The 27796-nt window shown below is 37.2% G+C and overlaps 1 protein-coding gene across 1 annotated transcript; it reads right to left on the bottom strand.

The window, feature by feature from the left end:
• Positions 1-13833: 13833 nt before the first annotated feature.
• Positions 13834-27245, bottom strand: obi1.L (ORC ubiquitin ligase 1 L homeolog). The gene is given in 6 exon segments (NM_001091802.1): positions 13834-15462; positions 18235-18323; positions 18924-19163; positions 20837-20928; positions 22792-22927; positions 27121-27245. Coding segments are annotated over 6 exon segments (1980 nt in total). The 5' UTR covers positions 27193-27245; the 3' UTR covers positions 13834-14111.
• Positions 27246-27796: the final 551 nt, after the last annotated feature.

Raw genomic sequence — 27796 nt, 5'->3', positions numbered from 1 at the left:
TGTGTTTGTGTGTGTAGCAAGCACTCTGCTTGTTACAACTGTGTCCCGTGTGGTGTCTGATCTGCCATCCTCTTTACACATCACTTCACAGACAGGAGACAATATGCACATGAGGTGAAATGATTTCCTAATGAAATGTCCAGTTCTTTCCCAGCTACATTAGAGCCCTCAGCATCCCACTTAGCAGCCCCACACTCACACAAAAGCAAAATCGTGTACACAGGGTCTGGGGAGAAATAGTTGACTTGTCATGTAACACATTGCACTGATTTATTATGAAATTTTAACGAAATCATGCATATTTTAGCAGCCTTTAATCACTGCATGAAATTTTAATTCATGAACTGTAGCGCAGTTAAATAAATGAAGTGTTAATTCATTAGGATTAATTAATTTGTTAAAGGATTGTGTGCAAAGTTAAGGTGGAATAAAAACATCCCTTTGTTAGTTCCATGACTAAATGATGAGGTTCAGATAGCAGTAAAATGCAGCTCTCTTTCCTGTCGTGAGTCAGTGGGAGCAGTGCACTGCAGGAATATCAATGGACTTATTACAGAAATGTAACTAAAGAAAATGTAACAGCAAACACAATTCTAAACAAATGGGTGTCATCTGAGAAAAAGCACAAGATAAATGCCCCCCCCCAAAAAAAATGAATAAAGAAGTAATGCCAAGCAACTTTCCACTCTGTCTTCACTAAAATTGTTGTAGCTGTAAATGCAATTGCAATTAAAATAAATATCTGAAGAAATATTTGACACTTCTGCTGCATTGTTTCAGGAGTCAGAGTTAGGTGTGCAGGGAATATAAACAAACAAGCAGATACTGCAATTTCATTTACAAATAAACCACTGAATAGTTCTGATGAATGTTTATAACAATGTTCCTTAGAATATTTTTTTATTTCAGGTTTTTGCGTGGAGGTGCTCTTTAAAAAAAAAAAAAACAGCATCTGGTGAGTTAATACACTGTATTAACCCCATCAGTTGTTGACTGTTACTGATTCGTTCGATTTCAGCTGTGAATAGGATCACATTATTGTGAAGCAGCCCTCCTGGGAGCCAAGGCTTGTACATCCAAAACCTCAGCTACAGATAATGAGGTTACACCAGATAAAATGCAGGCAAAGGTCATCAAATGTGATCCAAGACACTCCACATGTTAGTGAGGTAATCAGCTACTGGGAGGAACCAAATGCAGCTCCTTGTAAAAGTCCCATTACACCGCACAGATTATGGAATTAAAATAGATTCTGGAATAATGCTGCATAATTAACAGACTCAACAAATTAGTTCACATAATGATTCTGAAATGTCACCAAACATATTAGCGTCTTCCTGGTAGAATTGAAACAGGCACAGTCATTTCTCTACTGTTTGTGTCACATAAGAAGTCATCATTGTGCAGGGATCAGGTGCCTACTGCCTAACCTCCAACTTTCCCTTTAAACAGACACATTAATGAAAATGTATATTGCAGGGTTTAGTGGAAGTCACTGTAGCCACTCAGGCATATTCTTTCTCTAACAGAGACATGGAAAGTACTCCTATGGGCATTGGCCAAAAAGATGTTTTGTTTGCAGTAGTTTTCTCAGGGAAAATTGTATTTTTTTAAACCAATGGCAAACAATGTTTGGGAAGCCTGCTGCCCATGGCACACAAGAGCTACTAACATCTTAATGTTCTATTGCAGTATTTTCTATGGTGAAAAACAGAGTGCTTCCAAAAGCAGCTCAGTGGTTAGCAGCGCTTGTGTCCTTGGTACAATTCCAACCAGGTAACTTTCTGCAAGCACTCTGTATGTTGTCCCCCTTCTTATGCAGGTTTCCTCGTGATACTCCAGGTTCCAACAAAAATATACAGGCAGATTAATTGGCTGCTAATAACTTTGATCATAGCATGTGTTTATGTGTTAAGGACCGTAGATCAGTGATGCGCAACCACTGATCTATGGTCCCTATCATATAAACAGCGGTCTCCCCAAATCTTCATTGAAGGTGAATAAGCATTTGTTTATTTAGATGCACCTGAAAGCCCAGCTTGAAGATCACCTAAAGACCTATTTATAACAATCTCATTCTAGTGGTTTTTTTTAGTGGTTTTAGGAATGCCATGGAATTTATTAAAAGATCTGAATATGAAAAGCACGAATGAAAAAAAGCTGGGAACAATCCAAAAAAAATTACAATTACCTTCAAAACCTCTAAAAATGTGAGTCTTTTGGAAATTTCTAGAGCAAAAAAAATCAGAAAACCTCCAAAAGCCTGAATTGGATCAGCGAAGCTCCCGCTGACTTCTATAGGACTTCGCAACTTTTATCTGGTGAATTTTTGTATTCAAGTTTTTCATGGTTTTTACACTTAATAAATCTCGACTTTTTTAGAGTTTTAAAGAAATATAGAAGAACCACAATTTTTCCGTGAAAAAAAAAAGAAGATATTTTGTAAATCGAATGTTCGTAAATCATCCTCATAGAGTAAGATTTGGAGCAAACTGATGTATAATATCTGTAGAGTGCACTATAATTACTGTACAATAAACTATAAACCAGGAGGCTGGCCCTTATAGGGAGACAATGGCGGATTTGCTGGGTGGGCGCCCCTAGGCCGTGCGGTCCTAGCGCCCGCCCGCATTACCTCACGCAATAGCGACAGCGTGTAAGGGCCGGAGCACTGGGGAGCAGCGTGGCTAGAGCGGCTGGGCGGCAAGCCGCCCCCAAGAATGCGCCGCCCTAGGCCCTGAACTATGCGGCCTCGCCACAAATCCGGGCCTGTAGGGAGAGAGACCCCTAATGCACTGAATGGTGGTCCCACCTGACGCCCATTTGGAATGTCATTTGTGGCTGAATGCTTAGTTGGATCCTTCTGAAAATGAGAACAGTGTCTGTTACAAACAGTCTTTCATACATCCAAATGTTTTTTCTCATTAGCGTGGAGCTCACTGATTGGTTCTAGAAGATCACGTGTCCATACATCCAACTTCCTGGCATTGGAACCTTATACAAAATCACTAATACAGACTTCTTGGACATGTTTTTTGGGATTAATTTATTTTTCAGCAATGGCCCAGTGTATGTAGCATGCACTGGGCCATTGCTGACATGCCTGTACTGTAATTTACAAATAAAAGAAAAAAAATCCCGAAAAACATGTCCAAGAAGTCCGTGTTAGTGATTTAGTCTTTCATACATATACGTTTTCCAGGAGCTAAGGGGTTCAAATACGTTATCTTACAAATTAGTTCCTGAATTAGTATGAAAATACCTGCATGATTCATTTTCAGAGCTCTGTAGTATGGTGAAAGAAGGATTGCTATCATATTAGAGGGGAAAAAAGTACATGGTTGCAGATGTCTTTTTATTTGAAAATATTTTTAGACTCATGCAAGACAGATGTGTTGTGGTAGGGTGGGGGGTTACACTGCAGCAGTCAGACACTTCTCCAAACTGATGCCCTGAGGCTAATGGGAATCAATGGGACTTACTTGCCTTTGAGTGACAGCATGTCTGCCTGCATTTTTGTGTTCTGAAATGCAGAATATGGTATGGGCTGTGATGTATGGCTGCTTCCCTGCTTAGTGTATAGAAATGTACATGTGCCTTATTTTTGTACATAAGTACATGGACAATGAAACAAATATGATCAAAGAAACAGGCTTTTGCCACTTGGCCTACTTTCAATCACCATCTCCATGTCCCATACATTATACAGTATTACTTAACGGCTTGTTAAGTACATTTCCCTTTGATAAACTCCTGTTGCTCTTGGTTGATATCCAAGCTATTATATTTAGATTTACACCAGATATATAATTGGCTGAGGATTTAAAGCAGTGGAAGAATATATACTGTACTAGTGAAAAAGCACGTGGATGGAACAAACCAAAAACTTGATACAAACGAACCAATTTTATGCTACCATCTGTCACCTTAACTGACAGTTGTCAAATATTGAAGCCAGTCTGTCATTAAGCCACCATAAAACCATTGGCTCAGCAGCTAAAGCACAATGGGCATGCCAAATTAGGTTTTTGGCATTTTTTTTTTAAGATGAAGTCTATAATGTATTGAATTATAGGAACTCAGGTCATTAAGCCCAGTTGTTCTTATGCCAATAATCAATAAGGCTATTGCCATTATTCCCCTCTTGCTGAAATCAGTTACATAAATCATGTCTGTTTTTCCTGTACAACTTATTGTAGAACAAAACCAGTTACTGTAGATCATAATTCCATTGGTTTGGTGTATGAGTATAGGCTTTTGTTCTCTAGAAATATATCTATAGGATTTAGTAAGGGGACTTGTATATAGTAACACACAGTTGGGGAATTTACAAGCTCTCTTTGATGTAACATTGACACTTTCCTAATCAACATAGGTTTCTTTTCCAAGATGTACTGTTTTCCGATAAACATTTACAACTTAAGCAGTGGTGTTTTATTGCCTAATTATGCTTGCCCTTATTTGCAGTTGACAGGCTATTAAAATATGAGACGTATTTTGGGTAGGACAGTTACAACCTAGAAGCAAGCCAGGAGGGTTTTGAAATGATTTTCATGTGATAATATTAAACTACACATTATCATGGAACAGTGATTTTAGAGGAAATTATACATGAGAGCTCTATCCTGTTTCCTTGGAACAGGGTTCGCTTTGCTCTGATGGCAAAACATCGCTGCAAGCCTTCTGAGAGGACACTGTAGGTGACATAGAAAGTGGATGTTTCTGTGTATAGCAGAATGTGTTGGTTCCTGCATTGCACCATCCTCTGGAATGGGTGGAGATGTAGCTGTAGGCAGGCCAAAAGAGGCACTTTGGTTCTTAGAAATACTTGAAACAATGGCCACATTATATCTTGCATCCAATGGCCGAGGGTCAGGGCAATTCTTGTAAACAATGTAATGCCGCTCTGCTCCAGAAATGGAATGTATGACTTATTTTAGTTACTTAAGAGTTTAGGAGAATGTTATTGCCTTACATGCCATTTCAAAATCACACCTGTGAGTAGTATTTTAATGAATACAAATTTTTACACTATTGGCACTCACCATTTGTTCTGTTTATTGTGTATTTAGTATCTAGGGACCTTGTGCCTCAGAAGGGCTGAGTTGTCAGATCCCTTTAAATGAATGCACCTCTGCCAAGAATTTAATAATATAAGTTTTTTCACTTTAGGTGTTACTTGCCCTTAGTCTACAAGCTATAACTTCCACCCCCTCCACCACCATACAAATGCTGGCTCCTGATCACTGGTCTTCATCATGAAGTATGCAAACTAGCATTCAAGAGATCTGCAAGATGCACTGCTGTCACATGCATGTCATAATAAAGAGCTGGCACTTTAAGTTTCAGAGCACAGAAGAACAGCTTGTTTGCCAATACAGGTATAGCATCTGGTATCCAGAAACTCATTATCCAGAATGCCCTGAATTACGTTAAAACCATCTCTCTTAGACTCCATTATAATGAAATAATTCACATTTTTAAAAATGATTTCCTTTTTCTCTGTAATAATAAAACAGTATCATGTACTTGATCCCAACTAAGATAAAAGAAGGCAAAAAAAATCCTATTGGGTTTATTATTAAAGTCCAAATGCCAAAAACTTAAATAAATGTGAGGTTTTTTTACTATAAAATCTGAAGTTTTAGGGAAAGAAACTCAAATTTTTCGTGATTTTTTTTATACCCCGAGGATGGAAAAAGTCTGAAGCCAAAAATCTGGCATCTTAGACCTGCCGGGGGTTGTATGTAAGTCAATGGAAGAAGTCCCGAAGATATCCTGATCTGCGCTGGGTTTTATACAAAAATCCGAAGATTTTGTGGCTTTTGGGCAAAAATACGAACAAAAATCGAGTTTTCAGGTGGAATATCAGAAAAATTCGTACTATTTTCAAGATTTTTCGAGTTTTATCCCGCAATAGAATTTTTTTGGCAAAATGTATTGATAAATAGGGGGAAATAACCCATGTCGATTTGGTTGTTGTATATTTCAGAAAATGAGATAAATTATTTACTTAACCCCTAAAAGTATGGAGATCCAAATTACGGAAAGACCACATCCTGAAAACCCCAGGTCCAGAGCACTCTGGATAACAGGTCCTATACCTGTATAATAATATATCAGTGAGGGCTAACTGGCACATCATTTAGCTGAATGGATTTCCACCACAAAGACACCCTGAATATAAATCATAGCAATGCCTGGGCGCTGGTTAAAAGTAGATTAATATCAAACACAGCAAAAAACAGGACTTCTGTAGTGTAGTGAAAGAAATAAACCGTTTATTTCAACGTTTCGTCTTACAACTTAAGCCACCCTCAGGAAGTGTTTTTTTTGCCGTGTTTGAGATATATATATATATATATATATAAAATATAATTTAACCATAATTTGTGGAATTGTGATATTGTTTCTATCCACTGCAGGAAAATATCTTAGGGTTGCATTAGAATTTAGTGGCTGCTTAGATGAAATATGATTCAGTTACAGTTGCTGAACTGTATGCCAATTACTGGCAGCCTAGAGAATAAGAAAGCCCCCATTGTGCCCAGCTTATCCCTAATACTGTCTCACAGCATCAGCAAGTCATACAATCTCATACACTTTCTAATGACTTTCTCTCTCACGGCAGGGCGTCCTCTCTTATTGCTTAATTAGAGGTCTGCCTTTTGTGAGCTTCATTTTCTTCCTGCCAAAGACCTCACCAATACTTATCACTATCAAGTCATCAACAAGTGAAAACAAAACCAGTGATCATGGAAAAAGAAAGTATCATGGAAAAAAAAGTATAACAAATACAATTTGAAAAAAATGTGTACGTTTATCAAAATTTAGAAATGGTCACTATGGGGGTACCAAAGCAATGAATGGAAGGCTTATATTGGATATACATATACTTGTTAGGATCAGCTCATCAGGTAAGGTCGCCAGATAAGTGAATATTTAGCTGATTTAGCCAGCAAATTGCTGCAGTTCTCGTCTTATGGTATTTTCAAACCGCCCTGATTTTTTTTGGAAGATATTGATCGGTCAGAACTTCCAGACGGACCCATACATGAGCCAATAACTAGCGACTCAGTCTGGAGGGGCATTGTCAGGAGATATTATGGGCCTATATTTGGCCAGTATATATGACCAGTTTTACACTGAATACCAGTTATGAGCTATCCTGGATACAATTGGAACTATAGCATTGTAATTATACGGTGATCTCAGGGGGCCAAAACAAATGCTCAACTGTAAACAGGGCAGTTAATAGAAATTTAAAAAACAATATTTTTTTTAATAAAAAATACACAAGATTCATAATTAACCTGTAAAATAAATACTACTTTGTGATATCAGTTTTGTCACTCAATTGTATATTTTTTGACTACGGTAAATGTCACCAGAGCTCCATGACTTCTATGTAATACACAATATGTTTTAAAATATGCAGCAAAACCTTAATTTTACATCCCCTGATTCATTTTACCAATTTTTTGTGGTCCAACCACAAATAATTGGTTGGACCACAAGGTTGGGTATGTTTTCTCGGGAAAAAAAGGCGCTTGCGAGGGGACATGATTACACTTTACAAGTACATTAGAGGACATTATAGACAAATAGCAGGGGACCTTTTTACCCATAAAGTGCATCACCGTACCAGAGGCCACCTCTTTCGACTAGAAGAAAATAACTTTAATTTGAAGCAACGTAGGGGGTTCTTCACAGTCAGGACAGTGAGGTTGTGGAATGCACTGCCGGGTGATGTTGTGATGGCTGATTCAGTTAATGCCTTTAAGAATGGCTTGGATGATTTTTTGGACAGACATAATATCAAAGGCTATTGTGATACTAAGCTCTATAATTAGTATAGGTATGGGTATATAGAATTTAATTAAAAGTAGGGAGGGGTATGTTTATGGATGCTGGGTTTTCATTTGGAGGGGTTGAACTTGATGGACTTTGTCTTTTTTCAACCCAATTTAACTATGTAACTAACTATGTAACCAATTTATAACACATTTCATTGGGTGCTTTTCCCTGATTTTGCATGTTTTCCCATAATGTTATCCTAATTTCCACAAAAAGTTTGTCCTCTGTGACTGTTGTAATTTGTAAAATAAGGAGTTTTAAAACACTAACCATGTGCATATTTTGTTATGGTTGTGTGTATAACTAGTCAAGTTCAATTAGTGTGCACCTCATAGTCATGCACCAATACTGTCCCATATTGTAACATTATTGCCCCCTATATTGTAACATTAATATTGCAATGCTTAGCCCTTGCCATTAAAGGAAAACTATACCCCCCCCCCCCCAAACAATGTAGGTCTCTATAAAAAGATATTGCATAAAACAGCTCATATGTAAAACCCTGCTTCATGTAAATAAACCATTTCCAGAATAATATTCTTTTCTAGTAGTATGTGCCATTGGGTAATCATAAAAAGAAAAGTGCCATTTTAAAAAATAATCATACATAATCAAACAATTCACTGTGCACACAAACATAAACAAACTACTTGTTAGGTCAAATGAGACAATTAACAGACAGAGTTCTGTCTTTTGCTTCAACATTTCTTCCTGTTACAGTTGTAGTATTTCTGGTCAGGTGATCTCTGAGGCAGCACACAGACCATCATGAAATTAGGCAAGAAATGTAAAAGGATAATATTTACTTAAGTATATATACCAGTTTGGTAAGATTCTTTAATATGCCACTTAATATGATATAAATCTGTTCTTAAGTGTTCATTTTTGGGTTATAGCTTTCCTTTTAACACATTAAAAATTGTATTTCAAAAACGGACATATTCCCTGATTTTTACTATTTTTTCTTGTCTCCTGAAAAAATGGGGATTCTATTGTAGTTGTATACATAGATGTATATTTCAAAAACTCTCTACTACATTACAACAGTATTTATACCCTTTACCACAGTACTATATACAGATGGGACATTGTTAGCACTGCTTAATTAACCTTTAAAGCTGCACTGCATGTGTACTCATTAAGACTGTACAATGACAGATCAATGCCATTTGGAGCACAATATCTAAAAAGTGGAAGAAACAATTTAAGTGGCGAGCAACAATAATGAATGCAAATCTCTTAATGACCAGGACTTTAATGGCAAGTGTCTTGCATTGTTTGTTAAATAAAAAAGGGAAATACATTCATAAGAATGGGTTATAATTGAACTGTGTATTTTTCAATTCTGAACTATGTGCCCAGTTCACTAAAAGTCAATATTTTTAAATTTTTGAATGGTAATTTTGCTGTTCTTTAAATGTAAGGAAATACGGACTGAGCCACCAAACAATCATGGGTAAATTGTTTTGGCTCAGTTTTTTCTTTTAGACACATTGCTAATAAAGCCTTTTTCTAGGGTTACCAGCTGTGGGATTTAAAATTGTGGGCACCCAAACTAAAAAGAATTGGAGAGGAAATAATTGTATTGAAAAGTGACTAATAGTACTTTGCACAAGCGAACATATACGAGTGTGTGCAATGATAGTTACCACCTTTTAAGTAAAACATTTTCATTATATAACACTAGGCTTGACATGCCATTATTCTTTAGTGTCAATATCGCTTAAAGGAGAACAAAAGTCATTTACCTAATGATACCGCCTTCCATCTCAAAAACAGCTCTATTTGTCCTACCTCTTCAATAAAAACAATGGGGTTGGCAGGTGCCATTTTGCACTGCTTTATTTTTCTATTCAAAGCGATTGCCCACACATATACAGAATGTGCTGTTGTACCCTCGACCAGAGTGGCTTCTGCACATGTTCAGTTATTAAATAATCTTTTTTGTTTTTATAAATTAGCCTATCACTTTTGAGGGCAATTCTTATTATTACAGAAAAACCATGAAAAAGAAAGAATTGTTTTCTAAAATATACTGTAAATCTATAGAAAACACCAGTCTCATATTGTGGAGTTTCTGGATACTTGTGTTCCAGATAATAGATCCCATGACTGTATTAACTGCTTGGCTCAACGATTTTCCTTTGACAACGTATTAGTTTCCCTTTAAGGGTAAGCCAAACTTTCTGGAACATACCTCCCCATGCAAAATACTTTAGTATATTCTACAGTACAAAGAAATGCTGCACACATCTGCATTTAAGTATTAAATAAAGCATTTTATTGTTAGTAACTATTTTCGATCCATACAGAGGTGGACAGATATTCTTTTAAGTCTCATTAAAACTGGAATTTATGCAAATAACTAAATTAAATTCTGGAAAGTGCAAAAAAATAAAATCCAATTTTTACTTTCTTTAATGAAAAAAAAAAAAATCTATCTCCAATATACTTTAATTAAAAAATGTGTACCGTTTTTAGAAGACACCCGACTGTATGCAGTGAAATTCCCCCTTCGTTTTACTTGCTCTGACAGCTGCAGTTAGGAAACTTCAGACGGTCCCCAACTGCTGTGCAGGGAAACGATCATACTTTTAATCAACACCTTAATTACCAGAACTCGAGCAGCTTTGTTTGTTTCCCTGTAACAACTGTGTAGATTTGTATTCACAGACCCAGTGCAGTCTGTATATTCTGATTATTAATCAGTCTTGCTGGATGAGCTTCTGGCAGATATTTTTTGAATCGTGCCGTTTTGATCATTTACGACGATCCCTAAGCTTAACCTCCCGACCAAAGTTACAAGATGACAGCCCCCTGCACCAACTTTAAAAGCATAAATCATTTGTTTGATTAGGCTTCTGGTGCAGTAAGTTCATGTTTATATTTATTATACAAAATACAGTATTTCGAACATTATTCTATTTTAGACTTTAATTGCCCTTTAATCACATCTGATTTGTTTGATTTCAAATTTTACACTGAGGAGCAGAGGGATGAATCAAAGAAAAAGGTCTGTTTGTCCCAAACATTATGGAAGGCACTGTATATGGGAGCTACAATCAGTATTTTGATGGATAGAACTATCATATAAAGGATACTGATGGAAGTAGTTATCTAAAACACATTTATTTTCTGGAACATATTGGGAGTTTCAACAAACGCCCAATATTAATTTTCTTAGTGTCAGGGCACAAGTACTACATATCAACATTAACTGTTGTCTATAATTGTGCAACAAATGCATACTTTAGTCCATCTTATAAAACAATCCAGTATACCTGTGAGCAAGTTTTCTTGCATACAGAATGACAAAGATCAACTGAACCAAGGATCTTTTCTCCATTTATAGATTATCCTTTATTCAGCCGAATACAAGAGTTCTGGATTCACTTTATCTCTTCAATTAACAGCAAGCTTTCAGGACATTCAGATCTCATATCCAGTTATACATTTCTAAATAATATACCTTCGCCTGCTAAAGCTTGCAAAATGTTCTTTGTAAGCTATTTAATTGTTCCACCTTAAGGCAATTACATATGTTCAGATGCATTCTATGGTTAAGAAATCTTTTATTTCTGCCAAAAAAAATAAATAAAGTGAAGTACATATGTATTCTCACATTCAATCATATTTCATGTCCTGGGAGTAAGCACATGCCGTTTTATACTTGTTTTCTTTTTCAGTTTTCCATCAAATACTTCATTAGAAGTACTAAACCTAATAACAACATTGGTTTCCAAGTTATTCAATATTGCACTTGCATTGATTTTTTTTAAAGTGGACCTCTCATCCAGATACAAAAAGTTGTATAATAAAAGTCCTTTTCAAATTAAATATGAAATCAAAATTATTTTTTCTTTAAAGCATTCATAACCTTCATAAACTCATTTAAAAATCCCAGCTGTCAATCAAACATTGCCTGCCCCTCCTCTATGCCTTAGGCATAGAGGCGGGGCAAGCAATTACTTTCCACTCAGCACTTACTAGATGTCACTGCTCTCCACACATTCCCCCAGTTCTCTTAACCATTTAATTTTGTAGCCAGGGCATGGGGATGGGAATCAGGTCCCCCATTCTGGTGCACAAACAAGATTCTGAGATGATGCAAGGTTTGCCTTAATAACAGTGTCCACAAAATGGCTCCTGCCTGCTTGCTATAATTATGAGTTTCCAGACTGATGGAAACAAGATTCAAATAATTTATACAGTGTAAGTAAAGTTCATTTTACTTGACTAACATGATAAAATAGGGTTTGGAATAATTTTTTGGGTGATTGGTCCCCTTTAACTTCTATAAAAGCAAACATGCACAGGGTGTATTACACATCCAACAAGTAAAATGTTAGCCTTCACACACAAACAATATTGCCACAAGTATCCAGTCTCCCTTTAAAAACAATGTTCTCAGTAGGAACGGTCATTGCTTGGTTCTGAATGGTCTCTGAAAGCAACATCAGCATGAGAACTATTCATCAGGAGTGTGGGTTCTCTCTACATAAGCCGAACATAGTCAAGAGGAATGGTAGTGTTGCCTTGGATGCTGCCGAAGTCTTTGCAATAGTGAATATGCATCTTCTGGGGTGATTGATCACACTTCACATCAGGGAGTATGACAAACAAATACCAGGATTACACAACCTGCCTCAATAGGTTATTCTGAATGTTACATCTGGCGGAGAAGGAATTGCCTGGGCCACTTTTATATGGTTTGGGCTAGAGCTCCTGGCTCAAGTTAAAGTAAATAACCTCAATGGCATACTATACATTGGCATTGTTAAGAATTCTGTGCTTTCTACTTTGTGGTAATAGTTTGGAAAAGGGCTTTATCGTTTTCAATAACAAAATTAATTGGCTAAGATGGGAGTGGAAGAACTTTACGGTTCCACACAGAAAACAAACTGTAAGCCAGACCTAGGATTGGTATTTCAGCTCGAGTGGAAAGCCTTCCCAAAAGGCAACACTGTTATAGAACATGCTTTATAGGGAAATCCTTGGTTTTGGAAAAAGATGTTGGTCGGATAGGGGGCCCTCACTAAGGTAACAGTAGAATAGCTACTCAGTTGAAAAGCTAACAGGAACTTCTTTCTTTCAGTGGCTTAACACTATAAATATCTGCGTGGTTTAAACATGACAACTTGGCCAGAGCCATCTAGAAAAAAAAAAGCAGAACTTTCTTTAAAGTTCCATAAAACCTATTGACATGTCGTAAATAAAACTGCCAATAGTGGGATAACAAATGTCATAAGAAAGCAAATGTATTTGAATAAAGGTAAGGGAGAAAGCAAAATTAACCTTAAAGGTTAGCTCACTTTAACAATTATTTGCTACCTTTTTCTCACTCTTTCTAGCTTTCAAATGGGGGCCACTGACCACAGCAGCCAAACAAAATATTTCTCTTTGAGGCTAAAGTTTTATTGTTAATGTTACTTTTATTACTTATCTAGTCTATTCAGGCCCTCCCCTATTCCTATACCAGCCTCTCATTTAAACCACTCCCTAGTTGCTAAGCTGAATCATAGCAACGACATGATGCGCTAAGTGTGTATATTACTGCCAGATGCTTCAAAATTTTTGAATATCGAAATTCATCATGTACAGTCTCTTTAAAACTTCGACTTAGACCATTTGCCATCTAAAACCTGCCAATAGGCTGTTTTAGCCTTTGGGGGACCTCCTACAACCCAACTGGAGTCATTTGGTGGACTTAGAAAAATCATCGTTTTTTGGGGCAAATACTTCGAGCAATTCGAATACAGCCTATTCCCCGAAGTTAAAAACTTAAATTTTTTTTTTAAAATAAATTTAGATTGGTCTTTTTTTATTTTAAAGTTATGGGAGTTCATAAAAACAAATGTGACCCTTGACAAATCTTCCCCTAAAAGTTAACTCAAAGGTGAGTAACACCTTTAAAGCCATATAGCACATACACACAACATTCTATTGATAGCACTGACATGGGTAGAGCAGGAGGCATTTTGTTTCAGATGTTTTATTTTTGCCATGATTAAAGCACCAAAGACAACCGTCAGACTATATGTACTTGTTATAAATCCATTTTTCATAAAATTCACTTTAGCCTAATGTTACCTGCATAAAACATTGATTCACTTCACACCAGACTGTGGTACTAACATGCTTTAAGTTTTTAAATTTTCCTTCAAGGTATAAAAATAAAATATTATTGGTATGATGAACCAGTGACATCACATGACTTTCCACAAATGTTAAAAAAAAAAAAAAAAAAAAAAGATTTATGGCTTAAAGGACTTTGGAGGACTGTCACAAATAGGGTTAAAAAGCTTTCGTTTTGATGTAAGGCCATTTTTATTATCAGTGTATGATGTAGAGCCGGAATTACTGGTCATCTCTGGAGCCATTAAGTCCATGAGATTTTTAGAAGAGTAGGACTGTGCTGTAGCATAAAAAGGTGTCAACAAACTTGAAGTACTCCTACTTGTATGAAAATCATTGTTGTGAGACTTATCAGAAGACCGACTTTCATGAGATAAAAGTCCACCAGCACACTGGCTATGTGGATTTGAATAGAGGGCTTGAAGTCCATTTCTTGGCTGTGAATTTGAATGCATGACAGCATCAGATTTAACACTGTGGTAATGAGGGTTTTCATTGCCTTCCAACGTTGACATCATGGAATCCAGCTTATTAACATCTAAGAAAGTAATATCCATGGAACTTTCACTAGTGGTTGTGGTGCGATTGCCTTCTTCACTGCTCAGGGAAGGTAATGCTTGCAGTATCTGTCCCTCTTTATTTTTCAGGCTTTCTAATTGCACGTAACTTTCTTTTAGCTTGTCTCTTGAATGTTTATGTTTGACTTCACAAGCCCAATATTCTGATTTTGGTTCATTAAAAGGTTTTGACAATCCTCCATTATTATTTGCATTGGAAAAGCCATTTGGTTTTCTCTTTTTAGGCGAGTCATCAAAAACTAATTTTCTAAGATGAGTTAAGGGTTTTTTGGCATTCACTTGATTTGATGGAAGAGTAAATTTACAGTCGGGACTGTTTAGCTGAAGAGAGCTAAAAGACAGTGATGTGCCTGGACTACTAAACTCATGGATTTCTTTTTCTTTACATGGTGTGTTGCTCTCCCTTGGCTTATTTCGTGAGGAGTTTTTACCATGTGGACTCTTCAAGCTCTCCTTCCATGTGGCAGAACTGCTACTTGGAAACGATTTTCTGTCCTTTTGAAAATCCATGGAGCACCCTGTCCGTGAAAGATATTCTGATTTGTTCACAATGAATTTGTGGTTATTTGCAGTTGGGCACGTACTGTTGGAATCCTCTTGGTTTTTCTCAGCCTTTTCAGGTATCTTATCCATCTGTTCTAGTTTCACTCCTTCATAATTAAGTGATGAATCGCCTATTTCCGAATTTACAGTCTCTTTATCCCGGACTGGATTTTCATTGTGTGAGCGCTCATTCGGTTTCCAATCTGCAGGCCTTTTCAACTGGTCAACCTGCACTTCCAGTTCTTCAATGTACTTATCACTTCTCTCAAGAGCTTTTTTTAATCTGTTCATCTCCTTTTCATATTGGTCAATCTTGGCATGGAGTGCAGCCACTGTAAATCTTCCAAACCTAAAATACAAGAAAAAGAAAAAAAAAAAAAGATAAAAAAAGGGGCCAATTTACTAAATACGGATTTCCTTTTTTTCCCCCCCATGAATCTTATTTTTTTTCTAAATTTGCTCTTTTAAAATTTCTCTAAAACTCAAAAAAATTAAGATTTGTTAAGAGTAAAAACCACGAAAAACTCCAATACAAAACTTTGCCAAGTAAAAGCAGTTGAGGTCTAACAGAAGTCAAAGGGAATTGCACTGATCCTATTGGACATTTTTTTTAACCATTCCAGACATTTTTCCACTAGTAGTTGTCTGAAAATGTAACATTTTTAGATGTTTTAGAGATATTCGTAATGTTTTCAGATCATTCAGCTTTTTTTTTTTTAATTGCTGATTTATATTTGGATCTTTTAATAACTTTCATGGCATCCCTGGTTTTAGAGATATATAGGTTTATGTAATAAAAGTCACTAAGCCCAGGAGCAGTAACCCATAGCAACCAGTCGGCAGGTAGCATTTACTGGTCACCTGTTTAAAAGAATGCATCTTATTGGTTGCTATGGGTTACTGCTCCTGGTCAAACTTACTGCCTTTTATTACATATGGGGGATAGAGTTTAATTGTGGTTTCAAAAAGCTCTATTACAGGTATGGGACCAGGTATCCAGAATTCTTGGGATCTGGGGTCTACCGTATAACGGATCGTTATGTAATTTGGATTTTCATACCTTAAGTCTACTCATGTAAACATTAAATAAACCCAATAGGCTGGTTTTGCTTCCAAGAGAATTCTCGCTTAGTTGGGATCAAGTACGGTTTTATTATTACAGATAAAAAAGGAAATATTTTTTTTCAATTTTGATTATTTGGATTAAATGGAGTCTATGGGAGACGGCCATTCCGTAATTCGGAGCTTTCTGGATAATGGGTTTCCGGATAACTGATCCCATACCTGTACCACTACAATTTTATATTTGATATTAATAGATGGGCCTCTTTATATGCACATTAGTGATGTGCAGGCCGGCCCGATACCCACGGTTCGGGCGGACCTCGCACTCCTCTTTGTGGGTGTGGGTTGAGCTCTTCTCCTGCTCTCCCCGCCCGCCACCTTCAAATGCCGACTTTCAGGTTCTACATTTATAAACGTTGCGCGGGTCTATAAAAGTAACCTGGAAGTCTGCTCGGATGGAGGGAGTGCAGGTGGCGTAAATCCTGAACCCCTTATCACTAATGCACATGCAGCCTTCCTAAAAACCAACTCTATACAACACTACAATGAAAAGTCAATGCCCAGTGCCATTATATTAATATACAAGTTATAGACAACACGCACACAAATATGTTTTCTTATTGGGGTAGCACCCAAATGTGGAATTTATTTAAAATGTATTTAAAAAGTTATTAAATGCATTTTTGGGATATATTCATATGAAAACTGTAAAAAGTGTTGTCCAAGACTTGATTGGAAGTGTGAAGTAGGGAGTCACCACTGATAACACATCTACAAAACCTATCAAATGTATCATTGATCCAGAGGATCCTTGTTAGCCGCTTCCATAATAAAGTAAGCAGCAAATTAACTCCCCTTACCCAAATTAAAAATTGGCATCAATCTGTTTGCCTTCCCCTCGACTAAATCCTACCTAATTCATAAACAAATTTTAATTTTTTTTCTTTCAGTAGTGGCTTACCACCTCTAATTTTTTTGTAACAACAGCTAGATAACATTTACAAAACAAATAATACTTATTTACAGTGCATGAATTATAATCCATAGTTGTGCCAACTGCTGAAGCAGAACCATAAACAAATTCTTGGGGTTTTTTTTCTAAGAAAATGTAACAAAGGAATTTGCAATGGTGAATAAACAAAAAAATCAACACACGCTACAAACTAAATGAGGAATCAGAAATGCTATTAGTTTTTGCATGTCCATTGTTTTAAAGCCCCTGTGCATAAATCATAGAAGAATTTGCATAATTTATGTCTGTAGGGTAATTACAGCTTAGTCATTAATTTCTTTAATTAAAATCAGAATGGAAAACATTCTTAATTAATGTTTGTGAAATTATCTTAAGATTTTGTTTTTTGAAATTTACAAGACCAATAAATAAGCATAAGAAATAATAAATGCCCAATGATGGGTCAAGTCAAGTATACTGTGAATATTTAGTGTGAATACTTTACATTCTTTTGATGTTATAAGAATTCCTTTACCATTACTAGCTTTCAGTTATGATTCTCAAGCAACTGCCAGCAAGGGAATTTCTACTGGTGTCTGAGCACCACAAGAAACAAGTGTCAGCAGAGACGCTCGCCAACAACACAAACTACTTCCCCCTAGTTACATTAATTTGTCAATTGAGTGGAAGTCTGCTGAGCTAACAATATCCATTGCTGGCCAAAGGCCAAAGTCGAAGCTGGGCTAAACATGCAGGCAGTGATTGGCTGCATCCAGCCCATGCAGAATAATGTAGCTATAAAACTAACAGCAATATTTTAGGCCCTTCCATACATGCAACTAACTAGTACCCAATCATTTCAAAGCACAGAGCTCTACTAAGTGTAGCAACAAACGTAATACAACAGATAATGCCAAGTCTTGCAAATCTGTAATCATTGTGGCCTTGGCCATTAATTAATACAGATTTATCAAGTCACCTATAACACAGGCTAATAACAGAATATGAGGCTGGGTATTTCAGTCTTTGGCAACCATTAAAAAGCTATTCATTATTAACCTCCAATTGTGCAAGAGTGAAAACATAGCAGGCAAACAGACATACTTTTGTGGTGATCTGCTGTCTACTTCAGTTTTGAGTCGAAAATTTTCTCTTACATAATCAATGTTCTCATTTATTAGCTTTGTATTTTCCTACAAAGAAAAAAAAAATCAGAGCAATATAAAACAGGTAAAAATCATCCATAAAATGTAAAAAAAATAAAAAAACCCACAGTACATTTGCCATCACTTTCAATTAACAATGGGGTCGAAAAAAATTTAATTGCCTTAACAGGATGCCAGTATGCTATCAAAGCTATGCAGTTAGTTCAGAAAGAAATTTAGGGAATGCGCTAATTAGTTTTTCATGTTTTTTTCATATGACTTTTAAGGGCACATAAGATTGCCATCTGCAGGTATCAGCAAAGACTAAATTAAATTTTCACAGGACTACCATGCCTTCTCTACAGGCAACCCCCAAATTGACTGGCCAAAGTTCACTATTTCAGCCTACGATAACTAGCACAATTCCCTTTGTAAAGTGATAAAATATATATGCAACAGTCTAGCACACCTTTTTCATGCCACACTAGGATCGGTTTTAAAATTTACAAATTAAAAAATCACAACTTACTAACTATAAAACAGTGGCATAAGAGGGGAAGAATACAAGTTTCCCCCAATAATGTTTCAATATTGATTACGCAGCATGATTAGAAAAATGATGATTAAAAAGATACAAAACATAAATACCTCCTTGAGCTTTTCCACATCAGCTACAAGTTTCCTGGACGCAGCATTTGTTTCTTCAAGTTTCTTCTTCCACTTCTCGGATGTGCTCTGTTCGGAACTAGTGTTCTCGGTCCCCTGCTTTGTTCCACAGTTACAGTCATGGCCCAAAGAGACAGTTGTGGTGGGACTCCTCTCTTTTTCCAAGGTTACATTTTTTTGTTTCAGTTCCTCTCTCTCTTTTAACAGTGATTCGATTTCTTCCTAAAATATTTAACAAATGTGACACATTTGCAGAAACATCACAGACCATAATATACATGAACTGAAAATAATGGTTCAGTAGTATAGTCTAGGGAAAAAGAGATATAGTCTTTAAAAGTCTGATTGCTCCTTAGCTCTTTCCCCCCCACTAATGCATGTATACAGTTCAAATTTTTTTCCGGAGAAAAAAAAAAACTCGAATCAAGTTTTTTAATTTGAATTGAATTAGATTACAGTCTCTGGTTTGATTAAATACGTCCAAGCTGAGAAAATTCTATTTTACAAATAAATGTTGAATTTCTGCGTGTTTAAAAAAAAAAAAAAATGCCTCTTAAAATTTTAGGCAGCTCACTGTGCCTTTCAGACTTTAGCGGGCCATACATATACAATTTCGAAAGTTGCAAACTTATATTGCTGTCAAAAGTGGACTTTTCCTGATGTAAAAATTATTTAATGTGTATGCCTATATAAATACGGAATTCTCTAAAAAAATAAATATAAATAAAAAAAAAGGTTTTGTTGACTGAACAAAACTAAATAAACAAATGTATCAATGATAGGCCATTGATCACGCAGTCATCCGTTTATTGCGTATTGCAATACGTAATAAACATGACTACATGATTGACGGGTTGTCCAGGGTGAAATTTGTTATTAATTTATAAAGCTGGGATAGCTTGATGGAGCCTTAATTCTGTATGAAGGTACCCAATAATGGAATAACTGGGTAGACATTACCTATTTTACATTTCTACCTAGGATAGCCCATTGCCCTGGTATTATGTCTATAGTTTAAATACTGGCTGCTGCTGTTAAATACCAGCAGCAGAAATCCAGACTTTGATCATGTGCCATGACCATAAAGAAAAAGTACTGCAGATTTATTAAAGAAAATAAGCTGTGGCTTGTACCTATAAGTAAACACTCCTTGTTCTTAATACAGTGTCTGTATAAAAAAAAAAAAAAAAAAAAGTTATTTGTTGGGATCCTATCATCGAAAAACATGTTTTTTTTCCCAAAACGCATCAGGTTAATAGTGCTACTCCAGCAGAATTCTGCACTGCAATCCATTTCTCAAAAGAGCAAACAGATTTTTTTATATTCAATTTTGAAATCTGACATGGGGCTAGACATTTTGTCAATTTCCCAGCTGCCCCTGGTCATGTGACTTGTGCCTGCACTTTAGCAGAGAAATGCTTTCTGGCAGGCTGCTGTTTTTCCTTCTCAATGTAACTGAATGTGTCTCAGTGAAACATGGGTTTTTACTATTGAGTGTTGTTCTTAGATCTACCAGGCAGCTGTTATCTTGTGTTAGGGAGCTGCTATCTTTCCATTGTTCTTTTGTTTAGTTGCTGGGGGGAAAAATGGAGGGGTGATATCACTCTAACTTGCAGTACAACAGTAAAGAGTGATTGAAGCTTATCAGAGCACAAGTCACATGACTTGGGGCAGCTGGGAAATTGACAATATGTCTAGCCCCGTGTCAGATTTCAAAATTGAATATAAAAAAATCTGTTTGCTCTTTTGAGAAATGGATTTCAGAATTGAATTCTGCTGGAGCAGCACTATTGACTGATTCATTTTGGAAAATTTCTTTTTTCCCAGGACAGTATCCCTTTAAGTCACACTAACAATGAAAGACCTATCTATAGACAAAACAACAATCACATTACCTCATATTCATTGTGAAGAAGTTCTAGTCTGGTTTTACGCAAGTGTTTTCGAACCGAATGATCGAGAGCACATTCATTTTCGCCTGTTCCACCTATATAATGTTAATGTTAAGAAGGTAACCAGAAGAAATGCAAATGGATGGCAAAGAGAAGGTTAAATACAGCCCATAAATCTTTGGACAGATACAACTTTTTTCTAATTTTGGTTCTGTACATTACCATTCTGTACATTCATTACCATGAATTTTAAATGAAACATTTCAGATGCAGTTGAACTGCAGACTTTCAGCTTTAATTCAGTGGGTTGAACAAAAAGATTGCATAAAAATGTGAGGAACTAAAGTTTTTTTTTTAACACAATCACTTCATTTCAGGGGCTCAAAAGTAATTGGACCATTGACTCAAAGGCTATTTCATGGGCAGGTGTGGGCAATTCCTTCGTTATGTCATTATCAATTTAGAAGATAAAAGCCCTGGGGGGTGCTTGTATTTGGATGATTTTGCTGTGAACAGACAACATGCGGTCAATGGAGCTCTCCATGCAGGTGAAACAAGCCGTCCTTAAGCTGCAAAAACAAACCCATCGGAGCAATTGTTACAATATTAGGAGAGGCAAAATCTACAGTTTGGTACATCATGAGAAAAAACAGAAAGCATTGGTGAACTCAGCAACGCAAAAAGACCTGGATGTCCACGGAAGACAACAGTGGTGGATGATCACAGAATCATTTTCATGGTGAAGAGAAACCCCTTCACAACAGCCAAACAAGTGAACAACACTCTCCAGGAGGCAGGCATATCAATATCCAATTCTACCATAAAGAGAAAACTGCATGAAAGTAAATACAGAGGGTGCACTGCCAGTGCAAGTCACTCATAAGCCTCAAGAATAGAAAGGCTAGATTGGACTTTGCTAAAAAACATCTTAAAAAACCAGCACAGTTCTGGAAAAACATTCTTTGGACAGATGAAACCAAGATCAACCTCTACCAAAATGATGGCAAGAAAAAAGTATGGAGAAGGCGTGGAACAGCTCATGATCCAAAGCATACCACATCATCTATAAAACAACGGAGGCAGTGTGATGGCTTGGGCGTGCATGGCTGCCAGTGGCACTGGGACACTAGTGTTTATCCATGATGTGACACACGACAGAAGCAGCCAAATGAATTCTGAGGTGTTCAGAGACACTGTCTGCTCAAATCCAGCTAAATGCAGTCAAACTGATTGGGAGGCGTTTCATAATACAGATGGACAATGACCCAAAACATACAGCCAAAGCAACCCAGGAATTTATTAAAGCAAAGAAGTGGAATATTCTTGAATGGCCAAGTCAGTCACCTAATCTGAACCCAATTGAGCATTGAAGACTAAACTTCGGACAGAAAAGCCCACAAACAAACAGCAACCGAAGCTGCTGCAGTAAAGGCAGAACATTAAAAAGGAGGAAACCCAGAATCTGGTGATGTCCATGAGTTCAAGACTTCAGACTGTCATTGCCAGCAAAGAGTTTTCAACCAAGTATTAGAAATGAACATTTTATTTTCAGTTTTTAATTGGTACAATTACTTTTGAGCCCCTGAAATGAAGTGTCACCCATAGACTTGCAATACATAGACATGCATTTCAGTAAATTTTTGGCGAGGCGAAACAGGTCAGATTCACCAATCACTATGGAGAACCTCTGCTGTCTAGATCAGGTAAAAGAAAATAGCAAATGCAGACACTGACCCTAATTTACATCATAGGAGACAAAGACAAAAGTGAAGTAGTGCAAGAAAACTTGGACCACAAATTAAAATGAAAGGCGCTTATTTTATAAACTCTAAGAATAGTCTGGACTGCAATGTGCTAAATGAGTTCATAGTGATACTTTCCATATATTATTTTTCTTATTAGAACAGGATTTTAAAGGACAACGGTAAATCAATAGATTACATACATAATGTAAATACCTATTATGTCTTTACAGGGATTTTCAGCGGTAATGGGCACCCTACAGACAGGGCACTGGTTATTGTTCTTCAGCCATAATTCAATACACACTGTACAAAAGACGTGGTGGTTGACACAGATGACAGGCTGCCGCACCTTTAAATAAAGCAGAAGTGTTTAGCAAACATTTGTTGTTAACCTCCTTACAATAACAGGAATACAACTTGTACATAGCTCATAGGAATGGGCCTTAAAGGGGTTGTTCACCTTCAAACACCTAGTAAACTCAAGTGGGGCTTCCTTTATTATTACCCGGGCATAATAAAGACAGACAATCATAAATGGGCCCCTAAGACATTCTGCAATTAGTCTTCACATTTAAGGTTTCTGGATTACTTCCAAATTTATAGGCTCCAAATTTTAACTGCTATCTAGATGCTAGGGCTTCCTTAACCTAACAACAAGGAAGCAGCTAGGGAGTAAGAATGGAAAATGAATAGAAGAAAGATTGAAAAGGAAGAACAGTAAAATGAAGGCCTCACAATCAATGCATGATTTGATTGATTATGAACTACAATTGAATACATATTATAATAAATCATACTTAAGTATTATTACAAAACAATGATCAACTAAAAGGTTATTTGCAAGTACAGGTCTGGGATCTGTTATCCAGAAAGATCTGGATTACAAAAAGGCTTCTCCCACACTGCATTTAATCCAAATAATCCAAATTCTTCAAAAAAAATATTGACTTTTTCCTCTGTAATAATAAATCAGTACATTGCACTTGATCCCAACTAAGATATAATTACCGTATATACTCGAGTATAAGCCGACCCGAGTATAAGCCGAGGTACCTAATTTTACCTACGAAAACTGGGAAAACTTATTGACTCTAGTATAAGCCTAGACACAACTACAGCCCTGTCTCCCAGCAGCGCACATTCTGCCAAAGCGACCCCCCCAGCGATCAACCGGACTTCTTTGCAAAGCTGATGGTGACAGAGAATTGCCAAACGGATTACTGTGTGCACTGTCCCACTACCATGTGCAGAGGGTGCTGTTTGATATTGCCATCACTGTTAATCTTTCGTATAACCAACAGAGGGTGCTGTGTGATATTGCAGTCACTGTTATTCTTTCATACAACCAACAGATAGCGCTGTGTGATTTTGCAGTCACTGTTATTCTTTCATATAACCAACAGAGGGCACTGTGTGATATTGCAGTCACTGTTATTCTTTCATATAACCAACAGAGGGTGCTGTGTGATATTGCAGTCACTGTTATTCTTTCATATAACCAACAGAGGGCACTGTGTGATATTGCAGTCACTGTTATTCTTCCATATAACCAACAGAGGGCACTGTGTGATATTGCAGTCACTGTTAATCTTTCATATAACCAACAGAGGGCGCACTGTTATTCTTTCATACAACCAACAGATGGCGCTGTGTGATATTGCAGTCACTGTTATTCTTTCATACAACCAACAGATGGCGCTGTGTGATATTGCAGTCACTGTTATTCTTTAATATAACCAACAGAGGGCGCTGTGTGATATTGCAGTCACTGTTATTCTTTCATATAACCAACAGAGGGCGCACTGTTATTCTTTCATATAACCAACAGAGGGCATTGTGGGATATTGCAGTCTCTCCCCAAGTGAACTGTTGGTATAGGAATGATAAAAAGTGACTGCAATCTCAGCTACTCGGGTCGGATACCGCTGACCCAAGTATAAGCCGATGTAGACTTTTTCAGCACATTTTGGAAGCTGAAAAACTCGGCTTATACTCGGGTATATACGGTAATCTTTATTGGAGGCAAAACCAGTCTAATGGGTTTATTTAAGGTTTACATGATTTTCTAGTAGACTTAAAAGAGATACTGAAGAAAATAACCTTTTTTTATATCCATCATAACATTATCTTTGAATGCTATTTATAATTTTGCCATAAAAGTATTTGTCTGATGCTTTTACACTACCTTTCTTACCCCCATATTCCTCTATGAGGGTGCTGCCATATTTGTGCAGCAGGAGTCTGTTAGCATAAGAAACTCTAACTGGCAAGTTGAGAAGGAACAGTCAGGTTGACAAAACAATCAGGTTAAGAACTTCAAGTAATAATTACATACAAAAGCAGAACTATCAGCAAAAAAGGATCAACATGACCTATAAGTAACTTTTAATGTAGATTAATATTTGGAACATATTTAGCATCAGTATCAATTTAAGGTATGAAGATCCAAATTATGGAAAACCCCAGGTCCCGAGCATTCTGGATAACAGGTCCCATATCTGTATACTAAAAATTGAAATGGTAACTTTGCCCTATATCTTGGAAGTTATTTAAATTCTTGGTATACCTCTAGCTGTTACTAGTCCTGGTTGCTGTGCAGATGTGTGACCATGACCAGAGAGATCTGGGTTCCCTTAAACCATTAATTCCTAAACATCTTTCATACAACCGTCAAATTGTTATTATGTTTAACATCAGGGTCTCCTCTGCTCCGAACTGGGATTTAAAATAGGCCCTTACATTTTTAAGTTCACAGAAGCACAAACTGCTTCCCACTAGCCTAATAAACATTGACTGTCTATTTAGCATTGGTTTCATTAAAACAATGGCTAATTGTGGTTTCCAAAAATACAGTCGTGCATTTTTGGGATTGGCCTGTCTAAACTATATACACAAGTTCTGTTTGTACTAGTTTTCAAACGCTAGCTAAAAGGTAACAATGCATCAATTATACACAGCTGCAAATTGACCAGTTTTGCCTGGCGTATAAATCATATTAAGGGATGCTGGAAAATCCAATTAGATAAACCGGGATGGATTCTTGTTTTTATGAGTCTACATGTGATGTCAATGAGAGGAATGTGATATAACGGTGAATGGAGCACCTCCAGCAAGTGGGTTGTTCACCTTTGAGTTAACTTTTAGTATGATGTAGAGCAGTGATCCCCAACCAGTAGCTCGTGAGCAACATGTTGCTCCCCAACCCCTTGGATGTTGCTCTCAGTGGCCTCAAAGCAGGTGCTTATTTTTTAATTCCTGGCTTGGAAGCAAGTTTTGGTTGCATGAAAACCAGATGTACTGCCAACCAGAAGCTCCTGTAGGTTGCCAGTCAACATAGGGGCTACCAATAGCCAATCACAGCCCTTATTTGGCACCACCCAGGAACATTTTTCATGCTTGTGTTGCTCCCCAACACTTTTTACATCTGAATGTTGCTCACGGGTGAAAAAGGTTGGGGACCCCTGATGTAGAGCAAGGGGTCCCCAACCTTTTTTACCCATGAGCCACATTCAAATGTAAAGAGTTGGGGAGCAACACAAGCATGAAAAAAGTTCTTGGAGTGCTAGATAAGGGCTGTGATTGGCTATTTGGTAGCCCCTATGTGGACTGGTAGCCTACAAGAGACTCTACTTGGCACTATACTTATTTTTTATGCAATTAAAACTTGCTTCAAAGCCAGGAATTCAAAAATAAGCACCTGCTTTGAGAGCAACATCCAAGGGGTTGGAGAGCAACATGTTGCTCACGAGCTACTGGTTGGGGATCACGGATGTAGAAAGTGATATTCTGAAACAATTTGCTATTGCTTTTAATTTTTTTTATTATTTGTGGTTTTTCAGTTATTTAGCTTTAAATTCAGCAGCACTCCAGTTTGCAATTTCAGCAGTGGTTGCTAGGGTCCAAGTTATCCTAGCAACCCTGAAATGATTTGAATCAGAGGCAGGAATATGAATAGGAGAGGGTCTGAACAGAAAGATGATTACTAAAACGTAGCAATAACAACACATGTGTAGCCTTAAAGAGCATTTGTTTTTAGGTGGGGTCAGTGACCCACATTTGAAAGCTGGAAAGAGTCAGAAGAAGAAGGCAATTCATTCGAAAACAATAAAGAAATAATGAAGACCAATGTATGAATTGCTTAGAATTAGTAATAAAGTTAACTTAAAGGTGAACCACCACTTTAAGCCTATTGCCATAGTGACACAACAGGACCACAGGAGCAGCGGACACTGCACAACTGACAGCACCAAGCAGAGGGGCTATACACAAGGGCAAGTTGCCCCTCGGATTGTAAAGAAAACTCACAGCTCCAGCTGATTTACTAAAGCTTAGTTAACACAATAACAACAAACCCCAGAAAGTTATACAAAAGAATTTCTTTTACAAATGTGCAAATATATAATTACATACAGTTGCTGCTAAACTACAGCTCCCAGCAGCACCCGTGGCACTGATACGGTAGGCTATAAGAAACATCAGCAGAGCTGTGAGCCAACAGGTGTAGGCGGAGAGACCCCGGTAATAACAAGCATGGAGCCTTACCTTGCCCAGACAGATGTGACACGTTATGGGGAGAGTCAGAGACAGGGTCACGTTCTGAACAGTATGCGCCATCCTCTTCTAAACCCTGGCCTGCAGATAGCAGCACCGTTCTAACACCGGCTTCCACAGAATCGCACAAACACAATACAACTACGGCGCGCAAGATGGAACAATCTCAGTTTGCAGCGGAAACGCGCTTTTCTGAAACCGCCCCCTTTCCTCTCAGGAAATTTGGCGCCGTTTCAGCCGCGCGCGCGAGATTTGTTTATTGAGAGTTGCATATTGTGTGATTGTTCTAATCCCCCTGTGTTGTACATAGTCTTTTGTGAAGGCGGTGTCCTGAGAAAACTTAGCTAATAGCAGGGCTCCAGATAAAGACTTAGGAGACACATATAAAAAATACACGCTCTCAAGTGCTGCACGTGGTGCTACTATAAAGCTAAAAGGTTCCCCCAAATGTGTGCTAAATGTGTGCTTTTTACAATGAGTAATTCATTTGCCCTCAATAGCTTTTGTGACTAAATGGGCTACTTTCGCACAAGCACAACCTTTAGCAGGTCACTTATATACAAATCAATTAGGGTTGCCACCTGTTCAGTTTTGACCACCTGTGCATCAACACTTTAAAACAATGAGAATACTGGATAGAAATCCAGCCAGTTGCATCTAAGTGATG

Source organism: Xenopus laevis, chromosome 2L, assembly GCF_017654675.1.
Source record: "Xenopus laevis strain J_2021 chromosome 2L, Xenopus_laevis_v10.1, whole genome shotgun sequence".
In the NCBI taxonomy this organism is placed as follows: Eukaryota; Metazoa; Chordata; class Amphibia; order Anura; family Pipidae; genus Xenopus; species Xenopus laevis.
The sequence above is the reverse complement of the archived record's forward strand: the minus strand, read 5'-3'. Positions and strand labels throughout refer to the sequence as shown.